General features: G+C 42.2%; 1 protein-coding gene across 1 annotated transcript; it reads left to right on the plus strand.

Moving 5' to 3' along the window:
* Positions 1-16,274: 16,274 nt before the first annotated feature.
* On the plus strand, positions 16,275-19,001 carry EIF1B (eukaryotic translation initiation factor 1B). The gene is made up of 4 exons (XM_082746713.1): positions 16,275-16,580; positions 17,509-17,672; positions 18,078-18,179; positions 18,598-19,001. Exons 1-4 carry the CDS (start codon positions 16,550-16,552, stop codon positions 18,640-18,642), a joined length of 342 nt encoding a protein of 113 aa, XP_082602839.1. The 5' UTR covers positions 16,275-16,549; the 3' UTR covers positions 18,643-19,001.
* The last annotated feature ends 1,221 nt before the right edge of the window (positions 19,002-20,222 follow it).

The raw sequence follows: 20,222 nt of genomic DNA on the forward strand, positions 1-20,222 counted from the left end.
TATGAGCAAGCCCAACAGCTGGGATGAATATAGGGGCAGAAGTTGGGTTTTGCAAAGACAGAAAAAGTCTGATATCATCACTGTAGTGAGAAAAAGAACATCCTAGGAAGTACAGAAAGAAGTGAGGTGCTGACTGCCCTTTTGAGAATTGTGGTCTAGAATTTAAAATGAGGCTGGCTAATGAAAACAGAAGTATTGTGTGTAAAGCACTTAGCTCGGACTGGGTACATAATGCATACTCAGTAAATGCAAGCTATTACTATTTTGCCACGTGAATATGTCTTTATTGTTTGCTTAGATGAGATACAATCCTATGAGGGCACCTGGGTGGCTCAGTGGGTTAAGGCCTCTGCCTTTGGCTCAGCTCATGATCCCAGGGTCCTGCGATCGAGCCCCGAGTAGGGCTCTCTGCTCAGCAGGGAGCCTGTTTACCCCTCTTTCTGTCTCTGCCTGCCTTTCTACCTACTTATGATCTCTGTCTGTCAAATAAATAAATAAATAAAATCTTAAAAAAAAAAGAGAGAGAGAGAGAGAGAGAGAGAGAGAGAGATACAATCCTATCAAGGAAGCAAGGAAGGAAGGAAGGGAAGAAAGAAGGGAGGGAGGGAGAATGAATCTTGGGTGAGATGGTTTTACCAGCATTATCAGCCCATTAAATACAGAAAATATTTAAAGTAAAGTAAGATGGTTGAATATAAGAGTCTTAAAAAGTAGACCTAATGGCCTAAGGAACCCCTGAAATATGAAGAGCATGATATCAGTTAAATAAGATTTTGTGGGCGCCTGGGTGGCTCAGTGGTTAAGCCGCTGCCTTCAGCTCAGGTCATGGTCTCGGGGTCCTGGGATCGAGTCCCGCATCGGGCTCTCTGCTCAGCAGGGAGCCTGCTTCCCTCTCTCTCTCTCTGCCTGCCTCTCCGACTACTTGTGATTTCTCTCTGTCAAATAAATAAATAAAATCTTTAAAAAAAAAAAAAAAAAAGATTTTGTAAGGACATGGTAGCAAGCTTCCATCTCAATGTGGCTGTTACCAGAAGCTTGTGCAACCCTGTAACACAAGGGCATGGTTGGTCTGGAATTACCTTGGCCGGCAGATTACAATATGGGTATATCATATATAAAAAATAATATACTCAAAGAGTAATAGAATCAATTAAGCAGCTCTTATATTGAAGTGAGCTAAGGAAAGAATTCAGGGAAGCTATTATTACAATGAAAATATCAGCATAAATTTGAGACTTGGAAAGGTCACTGCTCTATCCTTGAAATTAGACATAACAACCTCCTGCATCATTCCACTTGCAGAAAACCTATGGGATGATGTAACATGCAGCTTTAACCTCAACACCATGGTCCTTGGCCCTTCCTGCACTGGGGACAAAGGCCAGGGGTGGGGAGTGCTGTCCTTGGAAACAGAACAAGGTGATTGAAATCGCTTTTTATTTCATCTCATTGAGAGGAACACAAAGCTCGGATCACTTAATTTGTCAGTATATTGGGAAAGTGAGGGATCAGTCCTTTCTCATGGTAATGCTTCTTGTCCTTAACTAGAGTTAAAGCCTCTTTGCCACTTTCCAAATGTATATTATCCCTTTCTGAAGAGCCTTTTTGAAATTAGCTGACTTGTATCTATGATGTTGACCTTTCTTTCCCATGCTGCCAGGGGTCTCACCTTCTCCATCTGAGAGATGCAGGTCTCCATCTCTTCCACTTGATTATCACCAAGTCTCCATCCCCCTGCCAAGCATCCCAAAGCCCCTCCAACCTTACTAACTAAAAGGCAACTCCCACTAATGGTCTTGGCTATATTTGTGTTATAAAAGCCTGTCATTCTGACATGTTAAAGACTTGCAATGTGGGGGCGCCTGGGTGGCTCAGTCAATTAAGCGTCTGCCTTTGGCTCAGGTCATAATCTTGGGGTCCTGGGATTGAACCCTGCAGAGCCGCTTCTCCCTCTCCCTCAGCCCCTCCCCCTAGCTTGTGAACGCACATGCACTCTCTCTCTTTCTAAATTTATTTTTAAAAAGCTTGGCAGTGTGGAAGGTTAATAAACTCTTCTCTCTGTTCCTCCTCCAAAATGGCAAAATCCTGTATTTAAATCCTTATATATTAAATGCCAAATCTTTTACTGTAATTGTAATAATATATTTACTTGTGATTGATTACCCTAGCATGTCTGGGTTAATAATATACTTTTTATATAGTGATGACTTAGTTTGCTAATATTTTATTTGATATATTGACAGTGAATAGGAGAAACTGGTCTTCACTTTGTTTGAATACATTCTAACAGTTTGTTGAGATAGAATTCATATACCATACAATTCGCCAATTTAAAGTATAGAATTCGGGCGCCTGGGTGGCTCAGTGGGTTAAGCCACTGCCTTCGGCTCAGGTCATGATCTCAGGGTGCTGGGATCGAGTCCCGCATCGGGCTCTCTGCTCAGCAGGGAGCCTGCTTCCCTCTCTCTCTCTCCACCTGCCTCTCTGTCTACTTGTGATTTCTCTCTGTCAAATAAATAAATAAAATCTTTAAAAAAAATAAATAAAGTATAGAATTCATTGACTTTTACTATATTTACAGAGTTTGTATAACCATCACCACAATTAATTTTAGAACATTCTCACCACCCAAAAAAGAATCCCATTAGCAGCAACCAGCATCTCCCCTCACATGTACCCTTAACCTTGGCAACCACTAGTCTACTTCCTGTCTCTATAGACTGGCTGATTCTGGACAATTCACATACATGGGATCATGTAATGGGTGGTCTTTTGTGATTGTTGTCTTTCATTTAGCAGAATTTTTTCAAAGCTCATCCTTGTTATAGCATGTATCCTTCCTATTATGGCTGAATTTTCATGCATATACCACATGGTGTTTATTCATTCATCAGTTAATGGACATTTGGATGATTTCTGCCTTATGACTCTTACAAATAAAGCTGTTATGAACATACAAATTTTTGTGAGCATATAGGTTTTTATTTCTCTTGGGTATATATTTTAGAGTAGACTAGCTGGGTCATATTTCAAATCTGTGTTTAATCTCTTGAGGAACTACCAGGTTGTTTTCTAAAAGACATTCCGTGTTCCTGCAAGCAATGTATGAAAGGTTCAATTTCTCCCCATCCTCATCAACACTAGCATCTCTGCTTTTAATTGTAAACATCCTAGCGATGTGAAGTGGTATCTCACCATGGTTCGGATTTGCATTTGACGGCTAATGATGTTGAGCACATTTTTCATGTGCTTATTCACCAGCTGTGTGTATCTTCTTTGGAGAAATGTCTATTCAAATTCTTTGCCTATTTTTAATTGGATTTTTTTATTATTATTAGGTTGTAAGAGTTCCTTATGTATTCTGGATACAACTTCTTTGTCAGGTATATGATTTGCAAATATTTTCTCCCATTCTGTGGGTTAGCATTTCACTTTCTTGATGGTGTCCTTTCAAGCACAAAAGTTTTTTTAATTTTGATGATGCCCAGCTTATCTTGTTTTCTTTATTGGTGTTTTTGGTGTCATACCTAAGAAACCATTGCCTAATCCAATGGCATGAACATATACACTTACTCTTTCTTCTAGAAATGTTCTAGTTTTAGCTCTTACCTTTAGCATTATGGTCCATTTTGAGTTGCTTTTTGTGTACAATGTGAGTTAAGAACTTCATTCTTTCACATGTGAATATCTGGTTGTCCCAACACCAACAGTTTAAAAAAACTATTCTTTCCTCCATTGAATTGTCTTGTCACCATTGTCAAAAAAACAATTGACCATAAATTTAAGTTTTTTTTTTTAAAGATTTTATTTATTTGACAGAGAGAAGGCACAAGCAGAGGGGAAGGGGAGAGGGAGAGGCAGACTCCCCCCTGACCAGGACCCTGGGATCATGACCTGAACTGAAGGCAGATGCTCAACTGACTGAGCCACCCAGGTATCTCAATTTAAGGTTTTTGGGTTGTGGGTTTTTTTTTCCCCTGAGCTCTGAGTTCTAGTCCACTGACCTAGATGTCTCTCCTATGCCAATACAACACTGTCCTGACTACTGTAGTTTTGGAGTAAGCTTAAAATCAGGAGTATGAATCTTCCAACTTTCCTGTTCTTTTTCAAGATTGTTTTAGCTATATAGATTTCTTAAATATGAATTTTTAAATTTCCATATGAATTTTAGGATCAGCTTTTCAATTTTTGCAAAGAAGCCAAATGGAACTTTAATGGGTATTGTGTTGAATCTGTAGATTAGTTTGGGAGTGGATTACCACCTTAACAATATTATGTCTTTTGATCCATGACCATAAGATGTTTCTCTACTTAATACTTGATGTCTTTTGAGAATGTTACATAGTTCTAAAAGTACAAGTTTTGCACTTATTTTGTTAAATTTATTGCTCAGAATTTTATTAGTTTTGATGCTACTATAAACTATTCCTTTTACGTCATCTTTGCTTTTGGAGCTCTAAAATAAGTTAGGAAGGTCCATCTTTTTCTATGCTTTTGACATTTTATGTAACATGGGATTTTTGATGTATGATGAACTTGATTATTCAAAACTATTTGGGCTAGGTTCCCTTTTTAGGAAAAGATATATTTACCTTCTAACTTCTTATAAACCAATTATAGGAATTTATGAGAAATCATCCTTGCATTTAGATTTTCACATTTACTCAAATAAGGACAGTGCAAATTCTCATAATTTTTAAAGTTATCTGTATCTGTTACATCGCTTCCTTATTATTAAGGTTATCTTTATAAGGCTTCTCTCTCCCTTTCTTTTTCTTTTTTTTTTTTTTTTTCTTAAGATTTTATTTTGAGAGACAGAGAGGGAGGGAGCACAAGTAGAGAGAAAAGCAGAGGGAGAAGGAGGAACAGACTCCCCATGGAGCAGAGAACCCAGTGTAGTGTTCCATGTCAGGACCCTGAGATTATGACCTGAGCCAAACCCTTAACCGCTTAACCCATAAGCCACTCAGACGCCCCCTCTCTTTTTCTTGATTACAACTGCCAAGTGTTTGTCTATTTTAAAAGTCTTTTAAAAGAACAAAATTTGGCCTCTTACTGATCAGTAAGTTATACTGATAAACTACTCTTGTTTTTCCTAACTTATTTTTGCTTTTCTCTTCATTATTTTGGGGTTTTCCCCCACATTTTTGGACTTACTTGTTATTCTTTTTCTAGCACTTGAGTTGAAATATAGTCCATTTATTTTCCATGTTCTCTCCTAATTATAAGTAATGCTACACATTTTCCCCTAATCCTGCTTTAGCTATATTTCCTAAGTTTGGATGTATATTGTTTTTAAAAATCAATTCTTTAATAATTTATCAATTCAATTTTGATTTCTTATTTAATCCAAGAATTAGAAGTATCTTTTTAAAATCTCCAAGTAACACCCCAATGTTCATAGCAGCAATGTCCACAATAGACAAACTGTGGAAGGAGCTGAGATACCCTTCAACAGACGAATGGATAAAGAAGATGTGGTCCATATACACAATGGAATATTACTCATCCCAGGACCCTGGGATCATGACCTGAGCCTAAGGCAGATGCTTAACACACTGAGCCACCCAGATGCCCCTTAAGTTCTTACTTTAAATACACAAAAACAGGGGTGCCTCGGGGGTGTAATCAGCTAAGTGTCTGACTCCTGGTTTTCATGGGGCCAAGCCTTGCCTTGGGTCTCCTGCCCAGTGGGGAGTCTGCTTAAGACTTTCTCCTTCTCCCTTCTCCTTCTCCCTCTGCCCCTCTCCCCCAACACTATCTCTCTCTCTAAAATAAATAAATAATAGATCTTACTAAGTAAATACACAAAAACAGGACACTCTAACCAATACATTATAGGTAGAATCTGTGATACCAAGGAACTCCAATCAGTAAGCCAATAATCAGAAAAAGGTCTTAGCCCAATATTGAAAGATTATCAAATTATATATTTTAGCAAAATATAAAACACAGTATGTCTATCACTGCAGCCAATCTTTACCATACTTTTTTGATTAGCTACCTTACTAACAGCCAAAAAATACCGGGAAAGAGTGTCTAATATACTACAGGTTCCAGATTTCTCCCCACAAACCATAAGGTCCCCAGAACCCACAGGTCTTGCTTGGTGAAGAGAGAATGCTGCCAAAGAATTTGCTTTTCCAGAACTTAATGCAAAATGCAATACACAACATTGTCGCTCTTTGCTCTTCTTGGCACTATGTAATGAAAGACTCTAGCACAGGAAGTCCTCTCTGCTGAAATCGGTGAGGTTTTAAGGGAGGCAGTTAAATCGCTCTGCAGAATAAGGTACCAAAAAAGGTTTATTGTCCCCTGGCAAGTGGTTTCCTCACCCAGAACACAGAGAGAGGAAGAGTGATGGAGGGGTCTCAGGAGGAAGTGACCGTACCTAACCCTGAACTTGGAAGTTGATCCCCAGCCTGTGTGCCCCTTGGGTTCTCTCTAATTTTCCCATCAAAATGCTACACATTATAACCCTATGTTAGCAGAAGTAAGGGAGGAGGGGCAAAGAATTCAACCAGAGTAAGAACTGAAAGTGGGAGAGGATCAGAAGGAAGCAGACCTCTGCAGAATCCTTGGAAATTGTAAGTAGGGTACCAGACGCCCCGCAGTTACATGGGATAAAACTTGAATCAGTTTATTAACAAAAGGAAAAAAAGGAACCATAATCTCAGAAGACACAGTGCTTGGGTATGCCTGCATTACATGTTTATGGACCTTATGAACAACAGACTTTCCATGTTCGACAAAAGGCAAATTGGGACAAAGCCTACAAAGACATTTTTATTGTGCCTGGCTTCAAATGAAAGCAAAGTGTCCAAATGTCATTCTACAAAGCCCTAATCGTGCTGGTTATTACCAAAAACATGGTGGGAAGAAGAACTTAGGAGTCTGTAGACAAGGCACATATAGAGAATGCTCTCTTCAGGCACTTACTGTTTGTACTTCAGAGCTTTGAAAGCAAGTACATAATTATTACTCAGTACGAATCTGTGATAAGTTAATGTTAAAATTCCGCTGAGGAAAAAAACACAAAATGCCTGTGTATTTGGATTCCTTTGATTATCTATCTGCTTTTCAAAGTATTTTCTCCCTTTCCTCCTTCCTTTGTTTCTTTGCTTCATTCGGAATGACAGGGGAAAGAGAACACTGGACACTTGGAGACAGGCTTCTCGGAGGAAAAAGAACAGCTTTCCAGGAGTAATACAACTGTTTTTGATTCTAAGACCAGTTAGGCAAGTCTCTGAGGAGTCTTATAAATAGACACTGGGATACAAAACAGCACAGCTTGACAACATTCTGTAAGACAGACGACAGTGAATGTCATTTGGGCCGTTTCCTCCCCTGTCTCTCAGCACAGGCGGATGACATCACCCTGACAACAACTCAGCAAGACCAGTTCTCCAGAGGGCAGCGGTGGCAGGAACAAACTGAAATGAAACACAAAATCTCAGTTCATCTGCTGACCTGATTTGATCCAGGGCTGGACTCTGGAAAATCTAGAACATCACCCTCTGCCATGCTTCCATCAAACTACTGACAAAAATTGGGCAGCAATGAATACATTGCTGTGAAAATGAACACTGGGAGCTCAGATGCCTAATTTTAAAAGTGAATCGTGACCAGATTCAGGAAGGCCTTGCTGCCAGGCATCAGCCTTTCAGCTGCTTGTTCAGGCAGTGGTCTAAGAGATCCAAAGGGAGAAGCATGGGCTGAGGATGCAGGGCAGTACCTATTTGCCAACCAGCATGAAATTAGTTTAAGAATTTAACATGTATGCTTGCAGTTCTGGACATCAGCTGGAAGTCAACCCTCCAACATATATAACTACATCATAAGGAGCCAAAGAATGTTCATGGGATTTCAGACTTTCTAAACTTAAACTTTAAGAAGTCTGCTTCCAGTTTCAGGGTGAGAGTCCAGACATGCTGTTTCCAAGGCAGACAATAAACAAAGCAAAATGTGATCAACTCTTCCCTTTAAAACTCCCATGGGGTGGGGGCGGGGTGGCATGGAGGGTGGGGATAGCACCTGGGTGGCTCAGCTGGTTAAGCAGCTGCCTTTGGCTCAGGTCCTGATTCTTGGGTCCTGGGATCAAGCCCTGCATTGGGCTCCCTGCTCAATGGAGAGCCTGCTTCTCCCTGCTCAATGGAGAGCCTGCTTCTCCCTCTCCCTCTGTATGCCGCTCTGCCTACTTGTGCTCTCTCCCTATCTCTCTGTCAAATAAATAAAAACCTCAAAAAATATATATAAATAAAACTCCCATAGCCACCATCTGTCACTGGTGTTTATTGCAAAGTCGTGACGAGCCCAAGGCAACTGATGGACATCTGCCCTGCCATGTGGCCTCTGAAGTGAGAGACACAAGGTACCATCAGTTTGTTTCTGGCATGTCCTCCCACAACCCACGCTGTAGCCGGCCCAACTCTCCTGGTCACAGCACAGAAGGCATGATCCAGGCCACAGACAGAACCAACAGGGGTCACGAGGAAAGTGCATGCCCATCTTCCCTGAGCCCTAGGTCTAGACCCAGGCAGTGGTCTAAGAAAGGGCTTCACTGAGCCCTTTTCGTTCACAAGCACTCTTTGTCTGGGTTCCACTTCATTTAGCTGAAAACCCAAAACACCAGAGGCTTAAGCACATGGGGTTTCTTCTGCCATAGAATAAGGGCAGAGACAGGCAATACACGGCCCTGGGCTCCCTCTCTCATTCTGAGCTACCAGCTGCAGTCCGTCCACATGGCAAGGTCACCTCACCGCCCAAGATGGCTGCTGCATTTCCAGCACCCTGTCTCCTTTCTAGGCAGCAGGCAGGAAGCAGAAAGGAGAGCAAATGGACACTTTTCTGAACCGAGTCTGCTTCCTTTAAGTGAACTTTTGGAAAGCTCCCTCAACATTTCTGCCTACGTTGCATTGGCCACATCTAGCAGGGAAGACTGAAATGCGGGGCACACTGCAGCCCAGAATAAAACTGGAGATCTCTCTTACTATGAAAGAAGGGGAGGATGGATATCATGTAGCAACCCGCAATCTCTGCCACAAATCCCAGGGCACAGAATAGCAACACACAGAATGGCAACTGCTGATGTATTATGTACACTAGGCTAACCCAACTCAGAAGAAGAGCCAAAAATTCTCTGCCAGCAGATGCTCTCTCCAGCCAAACAGTTCAATTTCACTTTTTAATACAAGACACAAATTCCTTCCTTCATGACTCTGCCCTTTCACTTGGCACTAACTCTTCCCAAAAATGTTCCTGAAGATGGAACAGTCCAGACCTGTCACATTTGGCTCCACCTCTTTTTCTATCCTTTAAAAAAAAAAAAATATATATATATATATATATATATATATATATTTTAACTCACTGGTTTTTTTGTTTTTGTTTTTTTTTTTTTAGGTTTTTTCCATCATAATTCTATTCACACAGTTCCATTCACGTTGTCCCACTGCCTGGGCAATCAGAAGTCAAATATCTACAGATTAGCCTTGACGGATTGTTTTTTGTTTGTTTGTTTTTTTACAATAAGCTGTCAATGTGGTTTTTTTAAGTGCAGACAGAAGTCTGAATTTTCATGTGAAATATGACAGCTAATTTACCTTTTTTAAAACAATGGGTGGGCCTCTGTTTGACCAAGTCCTAAACTCCCACTTGGGTCGGTGCCGCTGTGCCTTGGCTTTCCTCACTTTGGTTGTCATATGGATGCAATTCTTTCCACACAGCATCCTGGCTGCCTTTTCCTCCCTGTCCTGCCTCCTTCCCTCCCTTCTTTCCTCCCCCTCCTTCCCTGTATCTGTTTGTAACTGAAGTGACTGATTTTCTTCCTACTGACCTACAGATTTCTTTCCTGAAATACTCTTCTGATCAATACTTCCCTCTCAACATCTAGTTTTGATATGCGACTACAGACACTCTTCTAAAATCCATCCCATTTCTTTCCCATTACCCCTTGACTCTCAGGAAGCTTGAGCTGAAAACAATGCATAAAAGTCTCCATCATGGGGACGCCTGGGTGGCTCAGTTGGTTAAACAGCTGCCTTCAGCTCAGGTCATGATCCCAGAGTCCTGGGATCGAGTCCCACATCGGGCTCCTTGCTCGGCAGGGAGCCTGCTTCTCCCTCTGCCTCTGCCTGCCATTCTGTCTGCCTGTGCGCTCTCTCTCTCTCTCTCTGACAAATAAATAAATAAAATCTTAAAAAAAAAAAAGTCTCCATCATGCCTTCTCTAAATCTCTAGCAAGAGGCTGCCAGCCAAGGCCACCAGCATTTAGTGAGTCAGGTGGTGTTCTGGACAACTGATAATGGCAAAGACAATGTGCACTCAGCCTCCATGATAAAGGGACTATAAGGAATAAAAGGTATGTAATAAATTCAAGAACTGTGCCTCAGCTAAGGTAGAGCAATTGCTCTGAAATTTGTAAAGAAGCTAGAAATTCATATATTTTCCTGAAGAAAATAAATTTTATACAAAATATGACATGAATTCACTTTCTTAAAAAACAAGAAGGGGGCTTATATTTGCAAACTTTGACCTGCGGCATACTGAATTACCACCTAATTGATTCAAACATAGGTCTCTTTTCACAGCACCTGGCAGGTCGTGAAGCTCTCAATAAAGGCTGACTGATTGATGCTATCACCTGGTCAACAGACTTACTTGTACTCTTGGGGGAGGGGGTGGGGATTCAGGACTCTCTCAGAAGCTGGATGAGGTTAAGGAACTGAGAAATATTACCTTGGTTATGATGAAGGGAAGATCTAATTGCTTTTTTATTTCCAATCAATTAGAACAGTGTGGTTTTATACCTAATTTGTTATCAACAAAAATCCTGGCATTATGAAAAATTAGCTTTAGTGTACACTTTAAGCCAAACTTAGTGACTTCTTAATTCCTGAATGATTTTAGGTCATTTGTCAGCAACCACTGAAACTGTACTTCACCGGGCACGTTCTGCATGTTTTCAATTGGCCAGATTTGCCTATTCTTTTCCTGTAAAAATACTAATAAGCATAGTATGACTCAAACTGTATGGTTAACTTCCATAAAAGAGTAAGAATGTAGGAGAAAAGTTTCGCTGCTATAAAATAGTAAGGAATAAATAGTATTTATAAATACACATTCCTAAAAGCCTAGGGTGCCTGGGGGGTTGGGGGGCTCAGTTGTTTAAGTGTCTGCCTTCAGATCAGGTCATGATCTCTGGGTCCTGGGATTGAGTTCCTGCATTGGGGAATCCCTGCTTAGTAGGGTGCCTGCTGCTCCCTCTCTCTCTGCCCCTCCCCCCTGCCTGAACTCACTCGCACTTTCTCGGTCTCTCTCTCTCTCCCTCGTTCTTGCTCTCTCATGTGTGCATGCTCTCTCAAATAAAATCTTACAAAAAATAAATAGAAATACACATTTCTAAAAGTCCTGAGGCACAGGTTTTTAATACTTTAAGAAATACACCTTTGGTGGATAAAAAATTTGTACACGCGTACACTCACACCATATTGCAAGGTCACTGCACTGTCATATCCATATTGCAAGGTATCTTGCATATCCATATTGCAAGATCACTGCACTGTCCAAGTGTCAGACATATTGAGAGCAAAGGGGTTAATCTCAGGATGGATGCCAAGGAGATGCTCATTCATTCATTCAAAATACACATACTGGACTTAAGCTGTCAACCAAAATGTATCTACTGAATTTACTCTCCAACTGAAATAACCAAAACACAGGACACAGTATAAACAACAGTGTTTCAAGAAACTCTGAATCAAAGGACAGCAATCCCTAAAAGATAGAAAAGGAATGCAGTGAGCCCTGCGATTACCCTAGCTCACTGCCTTGAAAGAGTTTCAAGGAAAACACAGGCAAAGCCCAACAGACTCTCTATGTTAAGCAGAAAAAGTCAAGAGCCCAAGACAGTTAGAGTTCACAGAGTACTGGAAAGAGCTTCAGAGAGCGGGGGAACTCCAAAGAGCTCTTAGGCCCTCCTCCAGTATTTAGCACAATCCTGATCAGCCCAGGAATGTAGGGTAACCACACGAAGCCTAGGAAGAAACCACCCAAAAGGTTAGGGCAACTGTATGCAACACCAACACAGGATAGTGCCTGTATACATCCCTTGCTATTTCTCCTTCTCTGTTGGAACACACGCAAATATATGGAAAGAATTTGTTACAGGGGATTGGCTTATGTATTGCGAGGGATCGTTAGGCAGCTTCTATAAGACTGTATCTGATGCAGAGTCCAGTGGGAAGGCAAAGGAAAGAAGAGGAGGTCCAAGCAAGTTGGAACCTTGCATGCATAAGCTGGAAAGGTGAGGATGGACTGAAATTCATACTCTTTCTTCTTGCCTCAGAGTTTGGTGCAACGTATACAGCAGAGGCAGAACCTCATGTCTCACCCAGCATGGTGAGGGGGGGCTGCATCTATCAGTTTGGGTCCTTTGAGAGGCAGACAACGAGATGGGTCTGGATGTTCAGGACATTTATTGGTGGAACACCTGTGGGGGAAAGAGGAAGGAGTCAAATGAGGTGACCCTACAAAGGAGAGAGGGAAGAAGGGATGAATAAGAAGAGTCTTCGATCTCAACCCAAGGCTAGGAACGTTCAGCCAGGCCCATCGAGAGTCCATGATGAACGAAGCCCATCAGTTGAGTCCCTCATCTGGAGAAGAGGCCTGCACTGGATCCTTGTCACATGCAGTCATTGGCTGGGAGCAGCTGGTAGGAAGTGCGGCCTCAGCGGGACTCAAGGTTGAACTCATAGCGCAGTGGCTGGGGCTGTTGATCAATTATGCTCACTGAAGCAGGAAATCTGAGTGGCGTGTTCTCACCAGCACGCCACAGCAGGATGGCTGAGGACCCAAGTTTCTAACTAGAGAGCACGTTTTCATAACTAGCAGATATAAAAAACAGCAACATAAAACCCACCATTGTCTTCGCGGTAGGCAAACTGGTGGGGATGCTGTCCACTACATCACAGTGTCCCCTTTATGAGGGCCCAAGAAAAACAGCTCCTGTGGCTCAGGGCCAGGCAAAGTCATTCCTCCTGCGCAACTGGTATGTTTTCATCCTGTAGCTATGTGAATTTTGTCACTGATTTTCTTTTTGTCTTAACCATTAGGAAATTAAGATCCAGACCTGGGTTCTAACTTTAGCTTTGGGGCTTTCATTTTTCAGCTCTTCTACCTTTTTTCTACTCTTTCCTGATTTTCAACACTACTCTTCTCTGCAAGTGATCCATACTCCTTTCTGAAATAAGGCAGGAAATATCAGCTTCGACTAGGCTAGTAACTACGAGAACTAAAAAGACCAGATTTTAAATGCTTTAGTTTATTCCTTTTATGATAACTTTGCATAAAGGTCAATCCTTTTGCTCTCAACCAGCCCTAATAGAATAGTGAGCCGCCCACATGTAATTTTAAATTTTCTAGTGGCCACATTGTAAAAAGTAAAAAGAAACAGATAAAATTGAAACAATTTAAATCTTTGAAAGGCCAGTGTGTACTTCATAGGTAGAACCTGTATCGAATTGGATCCGGCCCACTGCAAGTGCTCAGTGGCCAGATGTGTCAAGTAGGTACTGTATTGGACAGTGTCAGTCTAAAAACAAAGCTAGCAATAACCAAAGAGTCCAAAAAAATTTTTAAGATAACAATCACAACTGTACCTAACCTATATAGTTGGCTTTTATTAAAGATTTCCAAGGTTCTAGGGGTTTCTGATTCAATACTAGGAAGTAAAAAGGAATTCTCCTCCCAGGGGTAATGATCATGAAATCCCTAAGATACTGGAATTTTTTTAAGCTTCTGTATGTATCTTTGATTCTTCACTGGACCACCCCTGTCTACTTCTGAAAAAAATGTAATATAAAATGGTTTTGGACATCTAGTAAGAAACAGACATGCATTTTATTTATCCTATATTTCATCAACAGTAGTATTAAAAATTACTTCAAAGCATGTGTATAGAGCTGTAAGACCAAAGAACAGAAACCTCTCTAGGTGTGATCAACAAATGAACAACAACAAAAAATGCTTAATTCTTGCTTGGGGACCAGCTCTAACACTTACACCTAAGTTTGGAGAAAAAAAAAAAAAAGAGTATTATTCATTTACATCAAAATTAGAAGACTAAAAATGTAGTAAGATTTCTGAGAGTTATGAATTGGGCATTTTTAAAAGATTTTATTTATTTTTGAGAGAGAGAGAGAACGAACAGGCACTCCAGTTGAGGGTAGGCAGAGGAGAAGCTGACACCACCACCCCGCCCCTGGCAATGAGCAGGCAGCCCAATGAGAGACTCCATCCCAGGGCCCTGAGGTCATGACCTGAACCAACTGAGTCACCCAGACACCCATGAACTGTATTTTTTAAGGCAATTTATTTAACCTATGAGAGCTGCCATTTCTACATATTTTCAGTAGAGTTATATCACAGAAGCTCTGAGGTCTATATCACAGAATGGCTAAGAACAGACAAATACTAAGCACTCAGTGAGAACATCATTTTTTTTTAAAGATTTTTATTTATTTGACAGATAGATCACAAGTAGGCAGAGAGGCAGGCAGAGAGAGAGGAGGAAGCAGGCTCCCCACTGAGCAGAGAGCCCAATGCGGGGCTCGATCCCAGGACCCTGGGATCATGACCTGAGCCCAAGGCAGAGGCTTTAACCCACTGAGCCACCCAGGCGCCCCGAGAACATCATTTTTAATCACAAAAGGTTATTAAATCTGAGTATTCTTAATTTAGGATTTACAGACCTCTAATCCATAGATAAAACGGCAGGGCTAGGGGGAACACCCAAAATTGAATAGGAAATAAGATTACATCAATATTTTCACTAACCTCTAATCAAAATTTAGCATTTCCCCATTATGAATACTGGCAAGAACAGTATTAGAAGAACCTACCACTTTGCACTACAGAACAGGTATTTTCACATCACATTTCTGATGTCACAAGTCTCTCAAAATACCTTTCATTATCTTTTTGAAATTCTAGTACTTGTTAGACCTACTACCAGATCTTGTTAATCAATGCATTAGAAAAGAAACAATACTGTTACCAACATATTATTTTTAATTTCAGTATAACTAGTTTGCTTTGTAATACTCCATGTTTTATTTTTGCACTTAAAGCATGATTCTGAGAAAGGCTCCCTAGGTTTCACAAAACTGCCAAGGCTCGAATAAAGTTTAAGAATCCCTAAATTTTAGTCTCTCTGTTTCTTTCCAGAAAGCCAACCAAGTTTGATAATTGAGCACCTGCCTAGGTGAGCCCATTCCCAAAGTCTCAGGTTTGTTTTCTATGTGTGTAGCTCTGTCAATAAGCTGTTGCAGCCCTGGTACCTGACTCTATCAATTAACCTGTTTGCTGAGCTCACCTTCAATCTATGGCTGGCACCTATCCTCTTCAAGGTTCTGTGTCCAACTTGACAGGCTGTTTTTGGTTTTTTTTTTGTTTTGTTTTGGTTTTTTTTTTTTGGTATGTTTGGATGACACTTACTGGCCCTCGCGGGATGTCGGGCCCCTGGTGAAGCTGCGCAGTGATTTTGCGGTGTGGTCCCAGACCAGTACATCAGCATCTCCTGGCAGTTTGTTAGATTTGCCAATTCTTGGGTCCCACCGCAGACCCAAAACAGAAGCTCTGAGGTCTATCAATGCGTGTTTTATCAAGCCCTCCGGGAGATGCACGCTGGAGTCTGAGAACCACCGCGCTAGGGAATGGGAGGGCAGCCCAACCGGGGGCGGGGGTTGGGGATGGTGCAAGGAGCTCTCTCACCTCCAACCTCCGTGGGGACTAACGCTGCTTGTCCAACTGGGGCCAGGGGCCGGGGTCAGATTTGGGGGCCGGTATTGCGATGCAGGAGGTGCTGAGCGACCTAATGAGTCGAAAGCCAGGGCTAGGGTGCTTGATTTTCTTCTGCACCTCGGTTTTAATTATATTACTCCAAGCCTCGACGGTAACTGACAAAGAAGGTCATACCAACCCCTTGGCGCCGCCGCTGTAGGGCAAGAGAAAAGAAGTCAGGAAGAGAGCCTGGGCACCGGGTAGCGCATGGCCCCCCAAACCCGCGGGCTCTGTCCTGACGGCCCCGCAGCCCCCTGAATTGTTCCCCAGCCTCTGCAGGAGCCGGAGGGCGTGCTCCCTGCCGGGAATTGCGGTCCGGGAAACCAGCCAATCTCAGCCTGAACGGTCTCGGCTGCCTCCAGAAAACTACAAGTCCCAGGATGCCAGGCGCGGGCGTGTCACGAGGGAGGGGCGGCGGGCGCGGCTAAATAGCCTCCATCGGCCATTTTGTGGGAGAAGCCACAGCGCCGCCTCTTCTCTCGCGTCTTCCCCTCCGTGGCCGCCGCCTCTTCCTCCGCCTCCTCTTTCGCCTCTTCCTGCCTCCTCCCGGCTTCCGCCGCCGCCGCCGCCGCTCCAGCCGAATCCCAGCCCCGGGGCGAAGCGTCTCTTTATTTATTTACGTTTTCTCGCCACTGCAGCCGCCAGACACGGTGATCCGGGCGGGCCCCGCAGGAATTTTATCCCCTCACCGGCCTCACACTAGTATCGCATGTCCACTATCCAGAACCTCCAATCTTTCGGTAAGATCAGGCCGCCACCGCCCCGTGCCCCCGCGCGCCTCCCGACCGGCCGCCACTACCCGCCCTCGCCGGGGCTGCTGGCCGCCCCGCAGCCCCGAGGGGCCCCCCGCTGCCCTCCCCGCACCCCGAGTGGGGCTTTGTCTCGGCGCCCAGAAAATGGCGACTGGGCCCCTGGCGACCCCCTCCCCGAGGACGGCTGCGGCCCCGCTCCCTCCCCGCGGAACCCCCTGCCCCGGCTCCCGCCTCTGCCAGCCGGGCCCACCGCTCCCCGACCTGCCTTTCCACTCGCTAGGGGTTTCCAGGCCCGGGGCTGGGGATCGGCGTCCATCGGCGGTCGGAGTGGACTCGGAGCAGCTCCTTCTCCGGCATTTGGTTAAAGAAGCGGATCCGGCCCTCTGATCTGTCACGGGGCTGCGGTCCAGCTTCTCTGTTTGCGTAGTAATTTGTGAAATTACGCCTCTTGACAGATCTATGTGCGTCTGTGTCTATGTAGGTTTCTTTTTCTTGTTTACTTGTGAAGGGCACCGTTACGGTGAAATGATTGGGGTGGACACGTTTTGACTGTTTTGTTGTCATCAGAATGTAATCGAGATGACGCATATTTTTATAGTAGCTATAAAATTACGGTTATTTGAAAGCTCTTTTCTCATTAGAGGACTGCGTTCAGTGATAACAATCTGCCAATAACAACGTTTTCTATTCACATGTCCGTGGACGTAGCTGTTTAAATTTTTCCTCTTTTTGTGAGACTACCTTGGTGGTTTTCTTAATACCTCGCCCCGTCACCCCCTTCCATTCCCCACCCGCAAAAAAAGGCAGAGGCACTAGAACCTTCTTTGCTGCTAGATTGTAGTGTGCCCTACATTTGGGAATGACTGACTAAAAGATGTTTTTCTGGTTTGGAATGTTTTTTTGTATCCCTTTGCAGACCCCTTTGCTGATGCAACTAAGGGTGACGACTTACTCCCGGCAGGGACTGAGGATTACATTCATATAAGAATCCAGCAACGGAACGGCAGAAAGACACTGACTACTGTCCAGGGCATTGCAGATGATTATGACAAAAAGAAACTTGTGAAAGCTTTCAAAAAGGTAAAGGTGTTGGGAAGAAAAGGTTAAACTATAATTATTGATGACTCCTGAATAGGACACCTTTACCTGACTTTTAATCAGTATGGGTGAAAATGGTTGGACCTAAGAAAGCTGTGTTGGTTCTGTTAACACCCAGGTATTTGTGTTGTCTCCCATTTTAAAATAATATTTTCATGGCTTTCAGACAAAATGGAAATAATTCAGTTCTTGCTGTTCCAAGTAAAATCATTTTCTTTATGTTTCCTGCTGATTCACTTGCAAATTAATTTGGGAGTGCTGGGGATTACAGGAGACAAAACCTGTTTCTTAAACATGGTCAAGTCTACCAAAGTAGTCAATATTAGTCTTATGGTGAAAATAAAACATTGTATCTGACTCAGTTATGTTAAACATACACTTCTCTAGAAATTCGCCTGTAATGGTACTGTGATTGAACATCCTGAATACGGAGAGGTTATTCAGCTTCAAGGTGACCAAAGAAAAAACATTTGCCAGTTTCTCTTGGAGGTGAGTGGCTTGGGTGTTTTATGTACAACCTTGAGATTTCTTCCAAAATTGTATTGAAGGGCAACATGAATTATGAATTATTTCCTCCTTAGTTAAAGAAAGAAAAGAAAGTCGTATGAATGATGTAAATTGATAGAGAAGTACAAAGTTGGTACTTATTTTGAAGGCCATAGAACCTTTATTCACTTATGTTATCATTCGAGTGACCTGATCATTCCTGTACCTACATCATCAGTTGAGTTTGGAGGCATATGGAGATAAGTGTGTGTGGAATTGTTTAGTGTTAACAGTTAATAGTGTAAGTAACAGTGTTGCAGTAGACTATTAACAATGATTCTTTTTATAATCAGCGCTCCATGTTTTCTTAGGGATGAAATAGATAAATTTCTCAGTGATTCTGTTAAATTTTGTTTTGCAGGTTGGCATTGTCAAGGAGGAACAGCTTAAGGTTCATGGATTCTAAAATGAACCTAAATACGTGGAGAATTTCTTGAATAATTTTGTTCTCTAAACCCAGTTTGGCTGCCTTGTGAAATGATTCTCTGCAGTAAATGGACTTTTCATGTATTTAATCATTCAAACTCCCATTCACACCTGCATGATTACAGAAAACATGGGGTATGTAGGTTAGTAACACATAAGAAAATTGCAGTAAGATGGTAATGAAACCCCGTATTCATCTTAACATGTTTCCAATGGAAAATATTTTGTTTTGAGTGTTTATTTGTTTATTGTTCAGTTTATTTTTTTCACTTGATTAAATGTTTTTTGTTGTATTAAACCATGTATGTTGCAGCTTAACAATAAAGAAACATCTATGAATCCTTTGTGAGCAATTAGGCTCCCAAATCTAAGCAAGTAAATACACATATTTCGTCTTTCATAGGTGGAGTTCTCATTCTGCAAGGTTTTTTTTCGTTGTTTTTTAAATAAGGAGCGCCTAGGTGGCTCAGTTGGTTAAGCATCCGACTTTTGATTTCGGTTCAGGTCATGGCGTATTCTAATTAGTTTTTACCTACTGATAAATCCAAAGATGGAGGGGAGCATTTGTTATATAACTTGTGTTCTTCATTTACTGACTTAACTAGGAACAGGAGTATAAGCTCGGCCAGAGCCAAGATTTATGAGAATAGTGTTAAACTTTCAAAGAGAATATGAAGTACAATTTAAATTCAGAAGTATTAACACATGGAATTCTTTTATATGTTTTTATTGATGATGTTCCTGGGCTGCCAACATAAATCTGTCCCAGTATTATGCCAGATAATACCGAAGGCTCCTGACAGAAAATAAGTTTAGTCACAGGCACTGTCCTGCAAGTGTTGATGGGTGGGATCACTGTCATACAGATGGAAGACAGAGGTGCAGAGATTAATTTACCCAGAGTGTCAGGAAGTGACTGAATTGGGGTGCCAGCTCAGGGCTCCAGGCCAGAAAATTCATGTTCTTTCACTACATGGGTTTCACCAAAGGAAATGAGAACCGTAGGTCACAATGCTTGGGGGGTTGGGGCAGCTCTTAGAAGATTTCTGCAACTCTTCTTGAGTTACAAGCTTCTGCTTTTTATGGAATAGTAATAATTTGCTCCATTATACAAGCCATGTCATTAAATCCATTTCACCAAGACAAAAAAATGCATCTGTAAATGGCTAATCCGGCTTAATGGGGTGGAATAATGATGTGAGAAGTGTCTCAGTCAGGCCACCACCATGTTCTGTACCAGCTGAACCCTTGCCCCTATTCTGTATTTATATAATACTGCTTTTGGAAAAGCAAAATTGGCCACCATATTTTATCTCTTAAAGACACTAAATAGGTTTTGTTATTTCCTTGCCCTGTGCTACTCCCAAGAAAGACTGGGACTGTTAAGTGTGAGTATACCAGAATACAGTGCTGACTTTGGGAGGCTCTTTCTGAAAAACAAAATTTGACAAAGAACAAGCAGTTTAAGAGCATTTTCCAGCTAACCTAAGAAATCCTCGTATTTATACCTGTAATGTTTTGTAATGATTCCACCTCTAGTTGAGATGTGCCATGGAAATA

Source organism: Mustela nivalis (genome assembly GCF_964662115.1).
Source record: "Mustela nivalis genome assembly, chromosome: 1".
Taxonomy (NCBI): Eukaryota; Metazoa; Chordata; class Mammalia; order Carnivora; family Mustelidae; genus Mustela; species Mustela nivalis.